The 23,227-nt window shown below is 48.6% G+C and overlaps 5 protein-coding genes across 5 annotated transcripts; 4 read left to right on the forward strand and 1 right to left on the reverse strand.

Annotated features, from left to right (window-relative positions):
- Positions 1-338: 338 nt before the first annotated feature.
- LY89DRAFT_712334 (putative MFS allantoate transporter) lies at positions 339-2,587 on the forward strand (the record flags this gene model as incomplete). Its single annotated transcript, XM_018217970.1, has 7 exons — positions 339-963; positions 1,014-1,091; positions 1,148-1,426; positions 1,539-1,731; positions 1,796-2,354; positions 2,397-2,455; positions 2,566-2,587. Exons 1-7 carry the CDS (start codon positions 531-533, stop codon positions 2,585-2,587), a joined length of 1,623 nt encoding a protein of 540 aa, XP_018061406.1. The 5' UTR covers positions 339-530.
- Positions 2,588-7,112: 4,525 nt separating this feature from the next.
- LY89DRAFT_632083 (uncharacterized protein) lies at positions 7,113-11,542 on the forward strand. The gene has a single exon (XM_018211294.1). The coding sequence runs from the start codon at positions 7,449-7,451 to the stop codon at positions 11,079-11,081; it is 3,633 nt and encodes a 1,210-aa protein (XP_018061407.1). The 5' UTR covers positions 7,113-7,448; the 3' UTR covers positions 11,082-11,542.
- Positions 11,543-11,779: 237 nt separating this feature from the next.
- Positions 11,780-13,097, forward strand: LY89DRAFT_726167 (acyl-CoA N-acyltransferase). Its single transcript, XM_018219035.1, has 5 exons — positions 11,780-11,907; positions 11,965-12,169; positions 12,451-12,583; positions 12,633-12,851; positions 12,898-13,097. Exons 1-5 carry the CDS (start codon positions 11,852-11,854, stop codon positions 12,924-12,926), a joined length of 642 nt encoding a protein of 213 aa, XP_018061408.1. The 5' UTR covers positions 11,780-11,851; the 3' UTR covers positions 12,927-13,097.
- Positions 13,098-13,382: 285 nt separating this feature from the next.
- Positions 13,383-19,194, reverse strand: LY89DRAFT_602140 (vacuolar membrane-associated protein-like protein IML1; the record flags this gene model as incomplete). Its single annotated transcript, XM_018210231.1, has 2 exons — positions 13,383-18,566; positions 18,616-19,194. 2 exons carry the CDS (start codon positions 19,192-19,194, stop codon positions 13,383-13,385), a joined length of 5,763 nt encoding a protein of 1,920 aa, XP_018061409.1.
- A 223-nt stretch (positions 19,195-19,417) lies between these two features.
- On the forward strand, positions 19,418-22,977 carry LY89DRAFT_632091 (uncharacterized protein). The gene is made up of 2 exons (XM_018211295.1): positions 19,418-19,627; positions 19,685-22,977. The coding sequence occupies exons 1-2, from the start codon at positions 19,462-19,464 to the stop codon at positions 22,924-22,926; spliced, it is 3,408 nt and encodes a 1,135-aa protein (XP_018061410.1). The 5' UTR covers positions 19,418-19,461; the 3' UTR covers positions 22,927-22,977.
- Positions 22,978-23,227: the final 250 nt, after the last annotated feature.

Raw genomic sequence — 23,227 nt, forward strand, 5'->3', positions numbered from 1 at the left:
GAGAATAAAACAAGCTCTCCATAGGCGCCTAAGGCAGCCAACAACTGAGGTTTAAATGGTTGTAGTAGTATTAGAAGAATGGGACAAAATTCCTCAGGAATGGATCAATGGGCTTATTGAGCAGCAGGACTTCTGGGTACACGACTTAATTAAGCGATGTGGCTGGTCTACAGCTAATTAATTAATAAAATTCATGATTCTGATGCCCTGAACGCACGGACTTTTGTCCCCATGTTCGTTAATAGCTCACCCGTGACGGGGAAATGTTCCCCACGACCCCACATTCGTGAGTGCGGGGTGAACTCCGCTCCCTTGAACAGGCAATTGATCAGAGCATGCCTTTGCAGATCAACGGCTTTATCCATCCCAACTGCATCGTTACACTCAACAATGGTGGGTAATCATACTACGAGGTGCCGTCGGCATTTGACGGAGCGGTTCCGCTATCTAACTTCTTCACTTATCTCCAATACTCATCCATCTCTTCGTTTCAACCATCTCATTGTATATAAGTCGATAGAGGTAAGAAGATGGGTGTATTCTCCAGGAAATCTGCCGCCCACGAGGCTCCCGATGACATCTTCTCATCTCCAATATCGGACGTCGAAGCAGGTGATAAACCAGCCGCTATCCATGCCGAGACCCTCTCGCCCACTGCCACAGCACCACATTCGAAATGGCACCTCTCATCCAAGAACAGCGATGGCGACACCGCATTAGCACTCTTCTCCAATCCAGATGAGCTCCACGAATCCATCTCACCTGCAGATGAGCGTGCTCTGCAATGGAAGATCGATCTGATGATTTTGCCATATCTGGCTGTGTGCTATGCTTTCTTCTATATTGATAAGACGACGTTGAGTTATGCGGCAATATTCGGGATCAAGGACGATTTACATTTGAAGGGAACGGAATACAGTTGGCTGAGCTCAATTTTCTATTTCGGGTTCTTGGCTTGGGCGTGTAAGTCTCCTTCGTGCTCACGTCTGAGACCGGGGATTGACTCTGAATAGTTCCCACAAATTTCATGATGCAAAGATTTCCCATCGGCAAATATCTGGGAATCAACATCTTCATGTGGGGGGTTTTCTGTAAGCATATTTCTTTTCTCAGACCAACCTTGTGTTACTGATCAAATATCATCTAGTGATGCTTCAAGCTTGTGCAAAGAGCTTCACACAACTGGCTGTTCTTCGAGCCTTTTCAGGAGCTGCAGAAGCATGCTCTGATCCATCATTCATGTTAATCACTTCGATGTGGTATACTCGAAGGCAGCAACCTCTTCGAATCGGCATCTGGTATACCGCGAACGGATTAGGAATTGCTTGTGGTGGATTGTTAGGATATGGAATTGGCCATATCAAAGGTAGTCTTCCAAGTTGGAAGTACGAATTCTTGATCATTGGCGCGCTGTGCACAATCTGGGGTATGTCGTTGATGTTCCTAAGTCCGAACTCTATTTCCTGGTCTCCAGTCATCAAAAATGTCTCGTATTTTGAGATTCGATGTTTATGCTCTTCATGTACTGATCTCAGCAGGCATCGTCCTCTTCTTCTTCCTCCCAGATTCGCCTGTCACAGCAAAACTCCTGACCCCAAAGCAGAGACGCTGGGCAGTTGAACGACTCCGCGAGAATCAGACGGGAGTTGAGAATAAGCACTTGAAGAGATACCAAGTTCTCGAAGCTTTCAAAGACCCGAAGCTTTACCTCTTCTTTATCCTTGGAGTCGTGTAAGCATTGCCCATCAACACCTTCTTTCATCCCGCGTTCGAGACTCGAACTAACGACTACCAGCGGCAACGTCCCCAACGGCGGCATCTCAAACTTCGGCACCATCATCATCCAAGGCTTCGGCTTCTCCACCCTGGTAACAACCCTAATGCAAGTCCCCTACGGCATCCTGATCGCCCTCTCAATCCTCACCTGCGTCTTCCTCAACGACCACGTTTCCCGCCACGGTCTGCAGACCCGCTGCTACTTCATAATCCTCTTCCTACTCCCCAACATCGCTGGAGCCTTCGGGCTCGCGTTCCTGCCTTCAGACAACAAAGGCGGTCGTCTGACCTGCTATTACCTCACCGGCCCCTACAACGCGGCTTTTGTAATGATTCTGAGTCTGCAGACGGCGAATACGGCCGGGCATACGAAGAAGGTGGTTACGAACGCGGTGTTGTTTCTGGGGTACTGTACGGGGAATATCGCGGGCCCGTTCTTTTACAAGACGGATCAGAGTCCGCGGTATGAGTTGGGGATTTGGAGCATGATTGTGAGTCACTTGTTGGAGGTGGTGGTAATTTTGACTTTGAGGTTGTTGTTAAGTCGGGAGAATAAGAGGCGGGATCGGGTGCAGGGGGTTGGGAGGGAGGAGAGCGAGGAGTTGAGGACGGAGAGGGAGAGGGAAAGGGATAGGACGGCTTTTAGTGATATGACGGATAGAGAGAATTTGAACTTTAGGTATATTTATTGAGGATGTGATGCGGGTGCTGTGGACATATGGATAGACATAGGCAGATCCTGGCCTAGTAGTCATTGTTTGTAATAAAAAAATGATACTCCTTCCACAGAATATCGACTTTGTTGAATTAAAGGAGCCAAGCGAACGTGAACCTAGAGCAATAAAAGTACCAAAGATACAGAAATTGAGCAGACTTCCACCTTCAGCAAACTCTTGCACACGAAAGCAATAAGTCGAAGATCACATCAAGCTCAAACAGATAAGAAATACAAAACCATTCCATATTCCATAGCATCGCGATATCTGACAACAGCGGCACCACTTTGCCGACTGCCAATGGCCTAAATTTTCTGGAAAGTTTTGGAAGTTTTGTTGCACATCGCACTGCACGTTTTGCCTTCCCCAACAAGCAGTCTGCTAAAATCACAACTTTTGAAAAGTACCGTTATACATACACAACCTTCTTTACTATCACCACCCACGACTTCCGGAAGTTGGAAACATCAAATTTTCTGCGACGTTCAACAAAAGATTGTGAGGCCGTGATTGGTCCATGCAAGGACTAAGCAGCTGAATGAATGGATGTTTTCTTTTGAGGAATAGGAAATGACGATGTTTCCACTACTAAGGTATTTCGGAATATTTGATGATCTGTTGGTGAGGTGCAACAGATGATTGATGTTGAGGTGATGTTTGGCTTGATGGCGAAATGAGACACCTACCCTAAGTTGCCGTTCTATCCAGAGAAGTGAAAGATCATTCAAGACTGATAGATTCCCAATAGCTTGGCAATCATGTGCGGGATCATCTACTGATTTGGAGGCTCTCGTCGAAACTCCTGGACGAAAACATCTGGAACAAGAACGGCCAATATTGGAGCGCGCATCTGAATTCTGGAATTAAGATGTTTCTAAGAGGACTTGATAACATCCCGATATGGACGAAGAGGGGAAGTCTGTCTCCAACTTGGAAGGTTTGGTTGAGATCAGCGTTCCCAATAAGACAATATGTTATGACATATTCGCTCGCTACCCCTGAAGATCTCAAGATCGTCCTCGCTTGTGGAAAGGAGGTAGTCCCAGCCCAGCAGTGCCCAACGCTAATTGCATCTGATGATAATGGCATGTTGAAACTTCGAAAACCCTCACCTGAGCATCATCTAAAGGAGACAGGGGCAAGGTATACTTTGTACACCGCCTCACATTTCTTGTTTAAGCAGACGCAAAACTTGAATCTCTATCAAAGTTAAAACGCTCAGGCAACTTGCTTGGTTTACCTTTCAGGAAACTCTGTCCCTCCCATGTTCTAATCTCCGAGCCACGGGTGACAGGATTAGCTTCCCCGTAGCCGATCTTGACTAGTACACGTTTGTGTTTCTGCAGTCCGATAAGGATGATCGAACTAGAGTTTAAAAGTCGATGTAAGGCTTTCGGAAGCATGGATTCGCAAGCCGCATCTCTGACCCCGAATCGAATAATAAATAAGTAAACTTTCCACTTGGACTCCGAGGAGGACGCACAGTCATGATATATTGTCGAAAGTATAGCTGTTTGTCAGCCAGGCCGGTACTGCAAGACGATTATTCTGCTGCAAACGGGAGTCTCGGTAAGTGATGAACTTGCCCTCTCAACCAACCTAGCGCCGTGGAGATGCCAATCATCGTTTGTCGACCGGGGAGAAGGCAACTGAGACATCGACCCGACTACGCGGTATTGGTTCAGCCAGAGGAGGCTCGTTGAAGAAACGTGGGGGCGGCGTGGGGAGCTCGAGATGATAAACGTGATAAAAGAAACCGTGGGATGCGCCACAGCGCCACTTCAACGCTCAACCCTTGGCGTCGATGATTGCGCGTCGCGATGATTGGCTGTGTGGGATGAAAGATGGAGAGCTGCCAGGGTGCTTGAAGTGCCGGGCAGCGTGATGGCATCTCCATCTCGTGCGTCCGCGGTGTTTCGAAGCTTGTCGCTGCAGCCTTACCGACTCGAGATCTCTATCTGAGATAGCCACAATCCCAACCCAACCCTGTCGTAGTCACCGCCGCAAATAGTTGATACCGTACTGGATCTATCCTGGAAGCCGCGACGCCGACGGCAACTTGCTATCTCTATCTCTATCTTCTCGTCTTTCTGTTTGTCATGGCCCGGCGGCGTAGTTTATCGCTGGCCAAGTCTCACGGTCGGTGTTGGAGGATGATCTTGACCAAAGAAGCAGGAGGATGGCGCAAATACGAATGGCACAAAGGCCGCCGCCGCTCAGCAATCGTAATCTGAAGCTTGAACGAGATTACCTGGGCAGGATCTGGATTCGGGAGGATGAGATTTCGGGAGTGACGGCATGGCGCCGCCGTCAGATATTGCTTCTTCTTCCTCTTCTGTGGCTGATGAAGTCCAATAATGAAGCCACGAGGGGACATCCAAGGCTCGTTCTTGATCCTTTTTGTCAAACCAAAGATGAGATGCGTGTCACCTCAGCTGGAAGGAGCGCGAGTAGTCTCCGAGCTCACGACATCACCTGGACTTTTTTGAACAACACATCAACCCAAAACCGAGGCTTAGACCAGCACAGCGGGCGTAGGAGCACACGAACAAGGCTGTGGCCTGTTTGAGCCTGCTCTTTGCTGTGAACAGGTGACGACGCCGCTGATCATCTATTGTTGTTGCCCAGTTGGAGATGGAACTTTCGAACGCCAAGCTGAAGTCCCTGATACATACGAAGACAGATGCCAAGTGATTCGTACGAAGGTAGGCAGAAATTGGTCGTGCCCGGTGAGCCTCGCTCTGTTTCGCGATGTGGGCGACCGTGTCGGCGCTTCTCGACCGTTACCACTATCTTATGATCTGGTTTTCTGCCGCGCTGTTGGTTGCATCCCGGCCAATAATATGAAATTGTATATGAGAACCTGTTTCGGTGAAAAGCGTTCGGTGACATCTCCTGTACTGGACTGTGTGTAGTCTAGTCAGACCGTCAGACCAAATCATCCTCGCATCGTCCCGAGCGCATCGTGCCGTTACTCCTAGCCTGATACCCACACCCACACCGCCTCACGGTATCACAACAGCGACCGATATGGCTGTTGCTGATTTCATTTACTCATCTGGCCAAGGAAGTTCCAGAAAATGAGGCGCACAAGTGCATGCATATTTCAAATCGTTGTGCTGTAGTCGCACTCCATCTCATCTCATCTTTACATACTGTACTGTGCTGTACATCGAACCGACGAAGAACGCCGCCGATGTTATTCGGTATTCGCAAAGAGGCTTCCATGGCGGTGACAGCCTCCTTACCCTTGCATGTCCTCTGCATTGACACGATACAAACTTTGCCTCTCCTTGCCTCCTGCTTGTGCCTCCCGGCGCCCGATGAAGTGCCTTTTTGGTGAGATGTGATCTACGTCGAGAATAGATACAATAAAGTAAGACCAACATGAATACCTCGCTCCGTGTCTCGGTAAAAATAGGAGGTGTTAGCGATCGGCGCCGTCGGATATTCGTACTCTACCACCGTACAGTCTGATGAGAGGCGGTGCCCAATGTCCGTCATCTCGATTTTATATCATTTCAAGCGAGCATCAAATGCGACCTGGGACACTGTAAAGACCCGCCGGGAACACTTCACCCTCCCTCATCCTGGTCCATCTTCCGTCATCCTCCGTTTGACGAGCAGTAGCAATCCCATCCCGCCGGGAGATTCGCCGTCTCGTTGCCGGAGCTCGAGCCCGGCCTCGTGTGAAGTGACAGGATACAGGTATGAGGATGACGGAGGAGGAAGTTCATCCACCATTTGGCTGAGGGTGCAACATATCGACGCAACCTTCTTGATGGCCCTCGGCCCGTAGAGAAATAACCTCATACCCTATGATGATGCCCTAGACCCCGTTATGTTTTCTTCAGCACTTCCTGTACAGTACCTGGGTTCACTTGTGTATCGATCGGGTATTTGTTGCCTACAGTACTGTACCTGGACCGTTCTCCCACAAAAGCAACCGGTCGTGTGTGATATGGCATTGTAGGGACCAGGGTCTTTCTGGCCTTCGCACTCGCACGCTCAGGCAAGAGAGGAGAGCTGTCCGACAGTGGGCGTTATGGTACGGGGATACAACTGGTAAATCTACAGTGCATCTGGAGAGATTTCGGGGCCTGCTATTAATATTTGCGAGGTGGACGAGATGCCCGAGATGCCTATCCTGGGCCCAGATTCGTCCTCCGCGTCCTCATAGGGAGTTCAGACGCGGTGGCACAGGGTTGCCAGAAGGGAGTTGATCGGTGGTAACTGGTCGTAATAGGTGAGTTGTGATTGAGTCAGTGAGTCAGCCAACGGTGGGGCCCAAGTAATACGTTCCATTGCTCGCTTTACAGTACTTTGACTGCATTTACACTTGCTGGGGAGTCGTCGTGGCGGTGGAGGAGGTTGTGGACCAGAACGGTCGGTGTCGAAGTCAGTGAGTGCAGTGAGTGGTCGAGTCATCAAACCCAGTGCCTTTCACCGCTTCTTCGCAACCCTGTCCAGCCCTGCAAATGTGTTGTATGCCGGCCGCATGGAGTGTGGTACAGGTGCAGGTGCATGCATTACGCTCTGTAGTGTAGATGAGTGAGGGAGCCGATGGGCGATGGGTGAAGCCGAGTACCAGCTAGTACTGGCGACCTAGTCATAAACCATCAAAAATAAACTGCAACCCCAAAGCCCAAACCTCCACGCCTTCTGCCTCCGCACACCCCTCAACCTCAACATCGACCCTCTGGCGAATATTGCAGAAATTACCAGCGCCATCTTCGAACATCGCGGCGACACGAGACAGCAAAAGTTGTGCACAGTCGCATCGAACGAACGAACGAGCATACACTCACTTGCGCTCCCCCACCGCTCAACTCCGATCTTGGATCCCCAACCTTTCTCGCGACGATGTCCTTCTTCTTTGTGCTGTGTTCGCACACTCTCTTCTAGGACTTCCAGAAGACCTAGACACTGAGGAACATATCCAGCCAGCGACTCACCATGTCGTTGCTTGGAAGGTTGCTGTCCGGCGCAGGACCGACAACCTCTGCTCCCAGAAACCCTCTGGACTCGAATTTGGAGGACCAATTCACACACAACTTGCTCTTCCCAGACCCGGAAGCGCTGTGTCACAATGATCAAGTGTTTCCACTGACATCGGGGACGATCCTCACGCCGGCGCCCATCAGCAACTTCGACGTCAATGGCGATATCGACCTCGACATGCGAGACGTACGAGTAATCATCATGCAGGAAGCTACCAACCTCACAGGCTCGGCATATCTACTCTACGACAGTCATACCCCTCCAAAGCCTACTCCACCTTTGGAGCGACAAGCTTCAGACAGTGGTTCGGCATATCCTGCGCGTGCTGGGGGACGTCGGTCAATCAGTTCACCGCGCAAGACGAGTGTTGGGCAGAATTCAAGACCGGTCATTATCCAGCAAGAACCCACGGCGCCTCGTGCTTTTGGAGGCGGCGCATTTGATCGCAGATCACATCACAACAAAACAGCAAGTTACAATGAGACGGAAGAACAGCGGTCGGCGCGGGAGTACAGGGAGGAGATGACCGTCTTCTCAAACTGCATCTTTGGCAACTCGGAGGTGATGGCCTACAAGGGGGCAGGCACGAAAGTTCATATCCTTCCCTCGGAGTCCAGAGCTCCCTTTACATCGCAATCATATATGGCCGACGGCTCCTTTGGTCGTTCCAGTATGCGGAGCAGCAAGTTGGCACAGTCATTCACTTCGGATACTCTCCATGGGCCGACATCGGCAGGATTCAGTCCGAGCACATCAACCAGGGGCCAAGAGAGGAAAAAAGTTTTAATCACACGCATGTTCCCCGTTCCACTACCCAATGATGATGCAGAGGATCCCGCCCAGAATACCACGCCGACACCACAGAATGTGAATTCAGGTGACGCTGCGGGCTACCCCTTTCCCAAGGTTGGTGAGAATGGCACGCACAAGTCTGACAAGAAGAAGCCCGAGCCAAAGCAGAAGAGAACACCAATGTATGCGGTCGGCTTGGTGGTACATTTACCTCCTGCCCCTCACGTTTCCTTACCGCCGGCGTCGAGATCGAGTCTGCGTGGACCTGGTTCTTTCACAGAGCAAGAATCATATCCCTCCTCGTACAACTCGGCTCGTCGTTCAGGCTGGACAATGCTTGGTCATGGTTTCGGAGTCGAGTCGCTCGATTCCTCGTACTCGAGTGATCTTGACGACCGAATAGATGCCATTACTCAGCATTGGGACATCATCATGCGAACGCTTTCTCATCTTCAAGCAGTGGCAACAGCTACGCTATTTCCAATGTTGAAGCAAGCGGACATCAGCTCACCTGACCCTCGACGAGAGCCGGTGCATGTTCGTGCTCCTTCGGCAAGCGTTTCGATATCTGGAAAGCGCGTGATGGAAGACTACAAAGCTTCCAAACCTGCTAAGACTAATATCAAGCTTGTGCAACTGAATTTACACTGCTTGATGCATGTCCCAAAGATTCACAGTGAAGTTGATGCGGCTCGACAACGAATTGTCAGCGGCATGAAGGCAAATCAAGTCATCACGGGCCAGGGAAGGTGGGGCATTTGGAGAGAAGAGGCGAGATTGGTTGGCAAGTGGGCTGGAGGAAAGGATGAAGGATTCTTCTTCTTCAATCTTCTTACTGGTTTTCTGGGAAATCATACCGAATGGCTTCAGGCTCTTGGACCCAGCTGGTACCGACGCCGCCACTATCAACAGCAGAGAGCGAACAAAGACGATGATATATCCCTTCCAGCCAGAACTATCATTGTCTCTGACAACAAGCTCATGGCTCGCCGGCTGGTGTTCCTACTCTCAGCCTTTCTTCCTGCCAACCAGCAACTTCCGTCAGGTCGGCTGCACCGACCAAGTACATCAATGTCATTTGGAGGTTACTCTCAGTCACCTCCAAATTATGCTGTACCGATGCTTCGGGAAGAATCGCTGAGGCGGAGACTAAATAAGCGCACTGGAGTCTCAAAAGGGGCGCACGCGCGAACAATGAGTTTTCCAAATCAGACCATGCAAGGCTCCACCCATCTCGGACCTGAAATCCATCACGATCGTCGGACCTCGGATGCTACTTCAATGAAGACTGCAAACCTTCCGATCCCAGGCAGCGACATTGGGACCAGAAAAAGTAGTGCGGCAGCTACCTCGGCTGTCATCCCTGTTACCACAATGCCTCATTTTTCCACGAGGCCTCCACAGAGAGGCACAGGACCAGCGCCACGACCGGGAAGCAGTGGAAGTCTTGCGACAGATGATCTGTTGCGGTCGCTCAAGCGGGGAGATAGTACTGGTCACTATAGCACTACTTCCAATGAATCGCAAGGTCAGAACTCGCGATGGGGAAGTATGATTAGTGGCTTTTGGAATTCCAAGAGAAGAGATTCGACTGCATCGACCAGTGTTGAACCACTTTCTATAGATGGTCTCGACATCAACGATCCGCAATACAAAGGACCCGAGTCTCCTCAAAAATCTAGCAAGTTAGCACAAATGGTGGAAGAGGCAAAAGAAACTCAATTCAACAAGACGAAAGAGCAACAGGAGCGTGAGATGCGCAAGTCTGAATCTGGGAGTGCATCAACAGCGAGACCTGATGAAGACCAAGGCGATGAGATCCCTGAGCAGATTGTGCAGGCGATGGAACGTATCCCTGATCCATCTGGTGCCTTTGAGTCTCCTGTCAAGACATCTATTAATGAAGAAGATGGAGTCATCGACATCGATGTTCCACTGCCGGATTACTTGTCCTTCGAGACCGCAGTCAGCTCTCCATCAAGCAGTGGATACCTTTCGACTCCTGGATTCGGAAATGGGATGGAAGGGTTCGAACACTATTCACGTGCCGGGCCAGACGTTGATACGACAACAAATGTTGGCGGCTGGCTTCCTCGCTTCCATCCGGATTTTGCTCTTCAGGCTATTCCGGTTCAGGGCGATCTCTTGGAAGAAGTCAAGGCTTCGATGCGCGCAGAGCCAACGCCTATCCTAACGCCAACTCCACAGCCGGATCATGGTCGTGCTGACCGATGGGTCGACATAAGCAGCGCTGTTATCGCAGACACTACCAACTTTTCCATCAAGCGTATCCGTTATATGCGTCTCGTTAAACCAAGGGATGTGGAGAACGCTACACCAAGCATTCCACAAACTTTGGACACAAGATATGGAAACGTCTACAGTGCAGCCCAGCTAACTCCTTCTGTCGATGTGTATGAGAGTCACGTCGAGGAGAAATTTATCGAAGAAGCCATCATTTCCATGGACGAGACACTTATCGAAGCTGTCGAGCGCATCATTGCTCAATCCGGATCTGGTTCCAAGACGTCATCGGTCTGCTCCTCTAGATCAACCTCTCGCAAGGGAGGAAATCGCGAGCGATCAAATTCCGATGCCAAGATTCCGCCAATACCAGAGCATAAACTTGAAGTCCCAAGAAATGAGTGCAAGAAGATGGTTCTTAGTGCATTGGAAGATATAGCCAGAGAAGTGGCTGAGAGTAGGAACGAGCAAGGCGAGGCTCTAATAGAGAGGGAGAGTTTCTTACGGGAGGGAGTTAGGAATTGGCTGTCGAGTGTTGAAACTACTGAATGACGCACTCAGCTCGACAGCTTGGAAGACATGGGACAACCAGAGGATGAGGATCAGATCATAAGCGTGTACCACCACCGACACGACACAAGACACGGCCTTTTCGATACTTTCAACGATACCCACATCATGCGTTTTTTGTTTCGTGGGCTATCATTTGATGATTGCGAATTTTGTACCATAGAGAGAGAAGCGTGCCTTTGCTTTGGTTTGAACTTTGCTTTAAAGTTTGGGATTTAGCGTGGTCGTTTGGGCGTTTTAGCGAGAGATTGGGAGGGCATTTGCATTTACTGGGCTGGGGTCTTATTTTAAGGATCTGCTCTCTGGCGTTTGGTGATGGGATGGAATAAGGCAAACGGGTGGTTGCATAAATGATGGTCCCAGTGGGCGAGCTGAAGATGAATACATGGCATAGAGGAGATGAAATGACAGAAGCTTAGAGAATTCAAACGATTGAACTACCGAATTTTGCATTTCTACTTTGATCTTAACGTTTATTTAGTCTAATATCCTAGTGTCCTAGTGGATTCACACTCACTAATGTTCTTTTACCCTATGCTCGCGCGCAGTCGGAATCGAGCCACGGAGCACTTAGTTCGAAACCCCAAGGCACACTAGGCACCGAGCATATCCACGTAAGACGGTACGTCTCCAGCTCATTCAAGCTATACACCCTTGCTTTAATTCCTGAATAGATATACCTTTCCCCTCTTTCAAATTACAAAGAAATAATTTCTCCTAATAGACTCTACTCTCCCTTCTCACTTACGAAAATGCCTTTCCAAATCCAACCCGCAACCCTGGCCAACGCCCCGGAAATCGGCAAAATGTACCTAAGTCCCTCCCTCCCTAATCGTCTACTCCTTGACTAATTGAGAAAATAAAGGCTCCAGTCGGTCTCAAATTCACCCCGTATAAAGCAGGAATTCAAGGATTGTACGGAGGAGGCGTGGCTAGAGTGGAATGTTAAGGCTGTGGAGGCGGAGATTGGGGCGTGTGGGGGGAGTAAGGGAGAGGCGGAGGCGTTGGTGGTGGTTGAAGGTGAGGGGGGAGAAATTGTTGGGTATGCGGTATGGGGGTGGGGGTTTGAGGTTCGTTCTGTTCGTTCCTTTGAATCATGGTTTTGAAAGAGGGTTGTTTTGAGATATTGTTCTCCACGTAGTGTTCTAGCTGGAATTTCCCCTTTACATCTCTTACCGCAAAGTTGCAACCAGGACATGAAAGTTGGGGCTCCTTTCTCAAACTTGGATTTTGACTAGGTGTCGTTTATCTAGAAAGGATTTTCTTGTCTCAAATCCAGTTCAAAGGGACAGACATTGTAGCATGACATCGTGTCAAATACTTATAAAGTAGTACTAATGAAAGCCCATAGACAAGCCTCTCCATCACGCGTGCAAAAGACGCTGTCCGTCTTCCTGAAGGCTGTAATACCGCCCTCCGACGCTCATTCCTCGCCACCCTCTACAAGATGGAAGCCGAAAACCAACCTCAATCTCCCTTCTACGGTATCTCCTGCTCTCCTCCCCCTTCAAAACGATGCTAACAGAAACCCAGAACTCCTCGAACTAGCAACAAGCCCCAAATTCCAACGTCGCGGCATCGGCTCCCAACTCATCAACTACGGCCTCGAAAAGGCGAAGCAGGACAAAGTGAAGGTTTACTTAAGTGCTGCGCCGGGAGGCGTGCCCGTTTATCGAAAGTTGGGGCTTGAGGAGGTGGGCAGGCTGGAGGTGAATCTGGAGGGATTTGGGGCTGAGGGGGTACATGTTCATGGTGAGTTTCTTTGTTGGTGGGAGGAAGATGGGCTGATGAAGAGTAGTTGCTATGGTTAAGGAGCCGTTGGAGTAGGAGTGAGAGTTTGGATTGATGAGAGTAGCAGGAAGATATGGTGTGACTTAGTAGTCTTGTGAAATGGTAGTCCATGAGATATGTTGATAAGTCAATGTTTACCCTCGGGTAGAGCGCTTCGGGAAGAAAGGTTCTGGCGGGTAAGATATATAATAGTCTATTGCAAATACCTTAATAGTACAAATTGTTTGCGTATTGGGTTCCATCATAGAAGTGTCTGTGCTTGATATAGATTCACCTCAAGAAGAACCAATGAAACCAATCACTGTATAAATATTGACCAGCCAGTGTTAGAAATTTCGATAAACTTTACGTACATTTATGTTAACCTACACAACTATCGGCCTCATCCGAGAATTATATCATACAAGACATGAATAGAATGCGTCCCATACCCGGGTATATTATCCATCAAAACCTGCCACAGGCCAACCAAACTCCCGTGAAATGCACCACTTAAGACATCTTATCCGACTCCGTGATGCTACCTCTAGGACTGTCATTTCCAGGCTTTGCGTTATCCCCACTCATTCCCAGTTGCACACTCTGTCTCCGTGTAAATGGAGGCATTGGACTCCCCACACCGCTTTGTCCGCTGAGACGCATCGGGCTTGGACTCGTATCTCTCGCCAAGATTCCCGGCGGCAGACCCAAGGTTGGAATATTCGAATCGAGCAGGCTGCCAACAAATGGACTTCTGAGCATCGGTGGTGTCGCACTTGGTGGAGTAGATCTTTCTAGTACTTCCTTATAGAAAGATTCCAGCGCCATAGGAGTTCTGCAAAACAGTTCAAGCTCGTTTTTGATAGATTCGGGGGTGGTGACATTAGCTAATTTCGAACCCGCCAGACTGGGACCCAAAACGTCAGAAGTAGCACGCAAGATAGGAGATCCAATGTGATTAGTAGTAGGACGGAGCATAGGAGAATTGACAGGAGTTTGTTTCTCAGACATGATACCGTGGCTATAGACAGATGAAGCCATGCGGACATTACGATCCGCATGGTCGACCTTGACATACCTGTCCCACTCTCTCGCTGCCGCCGTTCGATTATTATAGAGTCGGTTTGCCAGTAGTAGGAAGCTTCCTTCATCGGTAATTTGCGCGAGGACAACTCCTGATCGATGTATATACTGCGTAAACTTGAAATCCGGCTTGCCCCAGGAGTAGGTGACCTCTACGTTATTAGGAAAGTTTCGTGCGGCTTCGATGTCGAGAACAAAGTTGAACTTCTTCATGATGGCTTTTTGATAATAGTGTCGTGTTGCTGGGCTATCTCGAACCTGTGGTCCGAACGAGCTGACGTCAAAGTATGTTCTTGGCTGCTGGTCTGGAGGTTGGGTAGCAAGCTCGATAATATATGGACTCCTGAATGGATGAATCGAGGTGATCGAACAAGCTTCTCCGATTGGTGCTTCGACGAGCCTGAGACCGTAGCGTTCAGCTATTGAGGCCCAAGATTCTATAGCATCTTCTATTAGCTTAGCTGTCACTCCTAACCAGTCGATTCGGATGTGGTAACAGTTATCCGGATTATGTAGGCGATCGTAGTGGAGATTGATTCGTTCTGGGCGGTATGATCGCTTCCGGTGATCTACGTCGTACTTCATGACTTTGCTGAGTGCAACTTTTGGTTTCTTTCCCGCTCCTCCAGCGGTGGTCGGGGTCGTTGCACCAGAGTCGGTAGAACCATCGTCAAAATTGGAACTCGCGCGAGATCTTTCAGGTCGAGGAGAGTCTCTCATCATCGTGTCGGACATTGGTGTTGACGGTATTGAACTAGAGTAGTCCCGACGTCTGGATGCGAACCATCCGCTTCGACTTTCGGGGCGCTGCTTCGCGTAATCTCCTGTGACCTGGTAAAAATACTGACCATCTCTGAACGGATGGCGTTTTTCAACATGAACGAATATCCCTGTGTCTTTCTCTTTGATTTCCTTCCCCATTTCTTTTTCTCTCATCCTCTGTATCTCATCCTTTGCCATGAGCTTGTTTCCAAGCTCGACAGCCTCCTCTCGAGTGTCAATGTCCTCAAAGTTCTCAATTAGCCAAGTAGTCATGTCAGAACCAATGAAACAATTATAATGTAACCTGAAATGCCACCTTCGATTCTGCATTCGAACTCCACCTTTTTCCACGGGAGCTTGAATAGCGTCGGCAAGTCCTGCGATGTCCAGCTTCGATTTTCGAAAGCGCTCTGTCTCCAATAATTGCCCTCGCTTGGATCCAGGTTCGCCAGTCTCAACTAATGGCAGAGTCTCCAATTCAGCGGTCACGACAAAAGACGGGTCTTCCGTTTTGTAGACGATATCTAGAGGATTCGGATCCTTAACTTTGTGTGATGTCTGATTCTGGAAACGACGTTCTGATGCAGGGATGACTCTATGTCGCTGCCACATCTGCGTGAGCTTTTTGATACCCTCTAGTCGAATTTCTTCCTCATTGTCCTCGCCTCGACGTCTTTGAAGAGTTGTAGGCCGCTCGACTGGAATGAGTACAAATCGAGCTCTCCAAAATCTCAGCCCTTCGGACATCTCTTCGTCAAAGCCTGCAATGAAGGCGTCGACATAATTCCAATTGTATTCGTCCTTCGGCCTGCCAAGAATTATCCGACGAGACTCGTAGTCATCCGCTAATGTTGTGCGAATAGCAGGATTGTATATAGCTGGCGTAACGGATCCCGGACTCGATACAGTTGAGGCTGTTGGCTTGCGGACAAACATGTTGACCTCGATCTCGCTTTCGTTAACACACGACAATTGGTGAATAATGCTCCCCATCGACATGAACACACTAGCACCGTCTTCTGCGATGTGTTCCTGGTCGAACACATTAGCAATCTTCAGTGCTTTTTGCCCGAAAGCTTCTGCGACTGCTAGACCAACAACGATCTGGAAGCCTTGTGACAGACGCAGACCAATTAGTTCTCTGAGAAACTCTTCCCTGGTTTTTGGATCTTCGTGGAGTTCATCCTCAACATTTTGCGAGATGTTGTATGGCTTTTGTTGATACTCAGTGTCAAGCTGATGCTTTGTAGGAAAGTATTCCGTTGTCAGAGGGACCGAGGCGGGAGAGCACAAAGACTTCCACTTCATCGTTTTGGTGAGAACTGGTCTTGGAAATACATGTTGCCACCTTCGATACTGACTAGGGCCGACTGCATCGTTTGCTGAAGGATTGGATGGGTTCAATACGCTTAGCCAAGGTGAAAGAGCTGTCGTTGGCGATAGTGTTGCGGGTAGCTCAGGAACAGATCCCGCGAGAAGCTTGGAGGTGAAGATTTTTTGGTTATCATCTGGTCGCATCGAGAAATGAGCTCCATTCGCGTCTTCCTGCCTGTCGGGGGTTTCATACAGCGAGCCAAGCACTGACCGAGACTTGAATTGGTTTGTGGAATCTAGTGACTGCAAAGCACTCCTTATAGTCATAGGTCGACTTGACTGAATGGGTTCTGCAATAGGCCCTTCTAAAGGCGCCCTCAACTCTGGTGGTGGGGTGGCTATCTTCGATCTGGGCTTTTCACTCTGCGATGACGATGGGCGCTCCTGGGCCTGTGATGCTGCAGAAGCAAGGTAGTGATTAGCCATATCACTGTTGATGTTTTTATGCTTCGATCCCGATAGATCTGAGGTCGTGGACGCTGGCTTCGCTGCACTAGCGTTTTCGATATGAATTTCTGCCATAACAGCCTTTGGAGCGGCGATTCCGAATCCATGCTTCCCCAAGCTGATCTGCCGTCCGAACCTGGGTGGTTTAATTGGTGATACTCGTGAAGAAGGTGTCATGGAGCTTGCCACGCTACCTTTCCGTACCTTGGAAGTATCGCCTGCTTGTTTCTTCTCCTTCTTGGTACTATCGGTTGTTGAACCAGGGAGGAAATGAGCAGCTTTCATGGTACCACTTTCATCTTTGAAAGAGTTGCCGAAAACTTTTGGGTCCTCGGCAAGAATCTTCCTGGCTGCTTCCTCACTTCCAGTTCTATATGATCTCCTTGCTTCATTACTAGGGTGGTCCATGAAATGGTCATCCGTCAGCTCCGATCTTGCTATGTCAAACATGTCCAGCGTGTGATGAAATCTTCGCTCTTCATGAGACGGGTGGCGATCTAATAAAGGCTTCGACGGGCCGTTGACAAACTCCAGGAGACTCGTGTAACTTCGGTCCCGCCGAATCAATATAGCGGCTTCATCTCGACGTAGGCGTTCGCCAGGGATTTCGCGAGATCCTAGGATCATGTGTGGGAAGATAGTGTCGTGCTGGAGAGGTGTCACGGCAATTTCGGTCATTACATTCTCCATGACGCTCGCCATTTCCATCTCATACATTTTACACCTAACCTCGAAATCTGTTGACCCCGAGTATGAAGTGGTGTAGCTGTGCTCGAGCGGAATTGCCATATCATCATTTTTGATGTGTGCATCTTCAGAAGCTCCCGTCCAGAATGAAACGTCGATCCAGTGTGGTATAGCATATGACCACTCACTCGGAGGAGTGGCTGCTGTGAAAGAGCCAGTACGCAGACTCCGATCAGGCTGTGAGGCTTTCACAGGGGACAGAGAATCATTAAGCGACGAGAAACTACTCCCAAACATTGCTGCAGTCTGTCGAGGTGTACTGTCTTCGCTACGAAGTGTCTTGAAGTGGATAGCCTCCTGGAATGCGGCATACTGTGGGTTTCGATAGCGAAATATAGGTACTGAATGAAGCGGCATCTTTGGCAAACATACTAGATCTATGCCAATGCCATTGTTAATGAGACTCTCCGTCGTCAGTCTCAAAGTCTCGTAGTCTACCTCGAAGATTCCAGGGCACGGCGTGATGACAACGACGGATATGCCAGTCCTCATCAAGTCTCTATCGATGTAATCGTGGGCGAACTGAGAAGACGCAAGATTGATCGCTTCAAGAACATTTCCATGCATGGCTAGGGAGGGTTCGGCTTCAATACGTGTTCCCAGTACACCCCTTATGTTACTGTCTGCAGCTGGACCAATAGTAGTCCCTGTATTTATTCGATGCATGGAAATGTCTTTCCGAAAGAATTTGAACTCGCGTTTCAGCTGGTACAGTATCGTGGTCCATGATCCACTAGCCATCTCACTGACAACAACTCTGTAGAAGTCCTTGTAGGGTCTCTTGTTCCCATCGGTCTGAACGCCTGTATGGTAATCACTGTCGCGAGCGCTTAATGCGAGCTCTGATGAGATCCCAACGTCGTACTCTACCCTTGTGAAAAGTACAATGCTAACGAGGTGTTTTGCTTTTAGTAAAGCCCACTTCTTGAAAAGCGCTGGGAGAAAGCCATTGACAACTTTGTTGAACATGATCTCACCAGAACCTTCAGAGTCGAAGTCCCACATTTCTCTCGACATTTGAATGAATAGAACGTAACGTGCCGACTCGCTTCTGAATATGGGCTTGGTGTTGGTAGAAAAGAAGGCGGACTGGACCTTGCGCCCATCCACGTAGACACAACTCACTTGAGCTTTGATAGTGCCCATGAAAAGTACCTTTTGTCCTTTATAAACTGTCTTATTGCCGAGCTCCCCAACTGCTAGTCTCCACATGTCGGATCTGGCAAGATATTGATCTTTAAAACTCAGTTCAACATGAGATGCAGAGCTGAGAGCTACATCGGTCTTCAGGAGAGTCAGTGGAGGATCACAATCGAGAAAGGAGAGTACAGACCGTAGTCAACAATACATTAGAACGATGTTTGAGACAAAAAACATCCGCTATATGTTTCGCTACTGAAACTTCTAGGGTTGGTTGTCTTGTCTTCATTTCCTTCGGCATGTCCTTCGCAATAAAGAGATACCTGTTCCCGACATCCACGTCGTGCTTGACATCATTGGGATTCGCGGTGCCTGGACTTCTAGGATTGGAATTGCTGTCTTCTCGCTGCATGGCTGTTCCTAAAACCTCCGGCTCTATTTTCGCGAATTGGGCTTTGTCTTGAAAGTCTCGAACTCCAGAGTCGGTTTTCAGTGCGACAACAGCCATGAGTTCGCCAGGTTTGACGTTTGGAAACAAGTCGAGATTGAGAACCACCTCGTCCTTGGAGTAGCCCTCGTCGTGAACCCATATTGTGCACCGTCTCTCGATGCGCACTTTCGAAGGTGTGGTATCGTGGTGAAGTGTGCTGCTGTCCGAGGAAGTAACAGGACGGCTGTTAAACATGATGTCTGCACTGCCATTGCTCACTTGACGGAGATGGGACGCCCGCTGGGTCCCACGGCGGGGGGTCGAGGGGAGGATTGGAGGCATCGAAGTTGTAAGCCTTAAGGCTATCCAACCTTCGTCACATCATATTTGATGGAGGAACATGTTGAATTTGAAGAGCTACAGACATCCAAGAATTCTGCAGATGAAGATAACTTGACCGCCCTAGCTCATCGCCCAATACGGTATCGCGGGGTATCGGCATCTAGTAACATATTTCTCCGACAATGCTATCAAAAAAAAGAGTTCACCATAGCATAAAAGTGCATGAGAAATGCGTCCAACAAGCAGACACAATTTCTACCAGATACAATGGCTAAGCGGCCTGCAGATGAGGTGGTCGATGGCAACCAGGCCTATTTGAAACGCCAGAAGATTACACAAGCTACAAAACAAACGCCGACGGAAGAGATTCGTTCTGCAAGACAACTACGGCAGATTCTTGCCTTCGACCAAGATGCCCTCAGATTGAAACATGGTAAATATTCCTTCGTTTCTCAAAAATGTCCTAATTACTATGCTGAGTATATGACAGCAATCCATACTTTCAAAGCATTCCTAGACAATTTCGCAAATCACGAGAACGACAAAGCTCTCCAAGCCGCAATACTCAAAGAATATCTCGAGTCGCAAAAGCCTTCGGATGAGAATGACAAAGACGCTGTGTTCTTGAACGATCTCATGCAGACATGGAGCTTCGCATCCCAGTCGAACGACGAGAGTCTGTTGTCCGCTGTGCCTGCTGTTCTTGCGCTATTGCTCAGAACGATATCTGGATCGCTGGATTTGTCTGAATATGGCTTGAGGCTTGGACGAACACTTCTCCAAAAGCGACAAGGAGAACTCATGTCTAGAGGTCTGACTGCCAACAAGGTCAAGGGTTTCTTGATTTCTCCTGTATTGAGGATGCTGAGAGAAACCTGCCTCTTCGATGGAGGGGTGCTCGCAAGACAGATTTTCCAGAAAAGGGACTTCACTCTGAAAGCACTGGCTCGCAATCTATCCCTTCGATACGAAGGCGATGGTGTCGAAGATCTTAAGAAGCCTTCCGTACGCACGAATGCGCTGAGGTTTCTACTAGCAATGATCAAGTTTCTTCCTACAGAATCGAAGCGGGAACTACTCAATCAAAGGGACATAACGTCTGCTATCACCAGGGATATCAGAGATGATCCCCCATTCATGGTTCGTGACACATTGGAGACTTTGAAACTTCATATTTTACTGGATGAAGGCCTTCCGAGAGATGCTAAAACGAAGATCGTCAATGCTACCTCCTTGGGACGAATAGCTCTGCTCTCTCGCTATAATCAGCTCGAAGAGGATTTAACTTTAGAAGCAAGAACGGTAGATACCATCGCTCACGACTTCCTTACGTTGGCCTGCACGTCTCCCGATATGGGAGTACTTTTGCGCCAATCCGGGTTTTATCCTCGAGGTGTTGATCCAGATGATGCACAAGATCTCGAAGTAGAAGGTCCGTCAATAAATTTGGGCCTTGACAGTGTCGAGTGGATGGAGAAGTTTACTGGGAAAGTGCCTGTACGAAATACGATCTTGTCAGAATTCATCCAGAATTTACGCCCTTGGTCCAACAAAAAACAGGGCGAGCTCCTGATATCAATTCTGAAATGTGCTCCCGAGTTAATCGCTGATTACTTCTTCGGCAAGAAAGATTTCTCCTTCGACCCCAAGCTCACAACAACATGGATAGGCTACTCCGCCTTTATCTATTCTTCACTAAACCTTCCCATTCCAAAGTTTTTCGGCTATCAAGAACGCTATGCAAAACTTCCTCCACCTCCTGCCATTATCTTGGAAAGTGTCCTCCCTCAACCTCTCGGTCAAAAAGTCATGACTCGATGCTTCACTCAGCCTCACAACACACTCATCACATTCTTTGCTGCTAGGATACTGTGCGTTGCACTTCAGAAATTCCAAGATATCTTACGCATGTACCACGAGGCTGCAAAGGACAGTGCATCTCAGCTATGGGTCCAAGCAGCGGAAAGGTTGACCGAAGATTTTTGTAGCAGATGTCCACCTATCAAAGATGTTATTCTCGCCTTTAGGAGAATGAACAGTGATGATCTGATGCAAAAGGAGGCGATTGCGAAACTTCTCGTGCTGTACTACGAAGTTGCTCCGCAAATTGCATTAGATGCCAAATTTGGAGTCTCGGCAGCTCTAGCAGACAGTTTGCAAGCATTAGAGGATACTTCTCTTAACGACGAGAGCCGTGCCTTACGTTCTCTCGAAGTCGAACATCTATTCGAGTTTGCTCATTTCTCGCCCGGCATGCGCTGGTTTAACCGAACGCAAGATGCCTCGGTCACACCTTTTATGGGAATGCTAAAGCTGACGGCTGAAGCGCCTGTGATTTTGCCATTGCTCAAGATCAGAGATGTGCTATACTCAATTGTTGCGGAAAATCAAATTTTCCAGAGCCAAACATTAGTTTCTGCCCTCGAGACCTTCATTGTCAGGCTTAGAGCGATGAATGGGTCATGTGCGTCATCTGCCTTGTACAGTTTCTTGGATGATTGTATATCACGGTGTGCTGCTAAGCCTATCAAGTACCTCTTTGCACTTGATGAGCTCTCGGTGGAAATTTCAGCACAGAAACAACACCCCACTATCAGTCTGTTAACGTTGGCAATGGTGGAACAATGGCCATATCTCGTGAAATCTACCGATGATATGGTGTTACAGGAAATAGCACGATTCCTGGCAGAATGGATAGGCGCCTCAATCAAAATCAAGGAGGACAAACATATTCTGAAGACGCTGATACAAAGTTTTACCGCAGCGCTGCCTGAGACATCATCAGCTCGAAAGACAATCACAGAAGCCCGCAAGTTGGTCGACGATATTGATATACCGGAGCCGAATGTTACAACATCAGAATTGGAAGACGATGCAAGACCAAGAATATCCCTGGACGCTGAGCATGCTGTGTTACTGGCCACAATGAGGACGGATTCACTTGCGTTGGATGAAGATTATAGATCATTAGTGAAATGGATGACCAAAGAGGTCGACGAAGTGATTGAAGATGGGCATACAAAGGCACTGATCAGGCTCTTGTCCTCGGAGCATTTGAGTGTTCGGAAAGAAGCTCTGACGAATATATCGAAGTTCGCTACCAAACTCAAGGCATCCTCATTCGAGGAGAAGGAACAACTATGGCTACTACTTTCCGAAATTACTGAGACTGCCAAGAAGACTATCGATCAGGGTCCCTTACCAACTTATATCTCGGCTTTTGCTGCAAACGCCATAGTAGTCTTGAAAGACCCTCTTCATATCCTCTACGCAAAGATGAACAAATTTCTATCGAAAGGCCCGACCTGGCAAGTGGATAAACTCCCAATGATGCACAAGATCCTCGATGAAAAACCCACCTTGGATGATACACACCACGTGGAAGTCGATTGGCTCCTGAATTACATGCTCGCTGGTCTTCGAACGGAGGCGGACATGGCAGTGTATCGCAGGCAGTTGGTGTTTGAGAAACTGCTTTCACTCTACAACAGCAGATATTTACGGGCAAATTTGCGTGATGGCGTCCTCCGGATAGTCCTCAGAGCCTCAAACATCAGCGGGGGTAGCACTACACTGATAACGAGATTCAGCACCATGACCTGGCTGCATGCACAGGCTGCGCTTGGTGGAGGGTTGCCGATAGAAGTGGTGGTCAAACAGATCATGGAGTCATGTGATCCGGATAGAGTTTCGAGATGGAAAAGAGGTCTGAAGCTGGCGGTTGAAACATAAAAGTTCAGAGTAGTATAGATCGATAATCTTTAGATACCCAAATGTTGAATTCCGTATGATTATACATCATGAAAAGATTTTGATACTGCAGGGTTGGTCCCCTGACCAGTCTGATAATGGGCGTTCTAAGGCTTTGCTCTTTAGCGTCGTGGATAGAATCACATCGCAATGTACCTACTGTTGCTGCGTTCTCAACGAAACCCTGTACCTTACCTACCTTACCTACACAAAGAAATCAGTAAATTGATACCAACCTCCTCGGCGACTCTTCTACAACCAGTATTGACAATTACAAAACTCA

The sequence above is a fragment of the Mollisia scopiformis genome, assembly GCF_001500285.1.
Source record: "Mollisia scopiformis unplaced genomic scaffold LY89scaffold_39, whole genome shotgun sequence".
NCBI classification, from domain to species: Eukaryota; Fungi; Ascomycota; class Leotiomycetes; order Helotiales; family Mollisiaceae; genus Mollisia; species Mollisia scopiformis.

What these genes read in the sequence shown, in the direction of transcription:
- LY89DRAFT_726167 (XM_018219035.1), top strand. Translation starts at nt 11,852, where the DNA reads ATGCCTTTCCAAATCCAACCCGCAACCCTGGCCAACGCCCCGGAAATC. An exon ending in TATGGGGGTGGGGGTTTGAG is followed by an intron (nt 12,170 to 12,450) that starts GTTCGTTCTGTT and finishes GAAAGCCCATAG; the next exon opens with ACAAGCCTCTCCATCACGCG. An exon ending in ACCTCAATCTCCCTTCTACG is followed by an intron (nt 12,584 to 12,632) that starts GTATCTCCTGCT and finishes ACAGAAACCCAG; the next exon opens with AACTCCTCGAACTAGCAACA.
- LY89DRAFT_632091 (XM_018211295.1), top strand. Translation starts at nt 19,462, where the DNA reads ATGGCTAAGCGGCCTGCAGATGAGGTGGTCGATGGCAACCAGGCCTAT. An exon ending in TGCCCTCAGATTGAAACATG is followed by an intron (nt 19,628 to 19,684) that starts GTAAATATTCCT and finishes AGTATATGACAG; the next exon opens with CAATCCATACTTTCAAAGCA.
- LY89DRAFT_632083 (XM_018211294.1), top strand. Translation starts at nt 7,449, where the DNA reads ATGTCGTTGCTTGGAAGGTTGCTGTCCGGCGCAGGACCGACAACCTCT.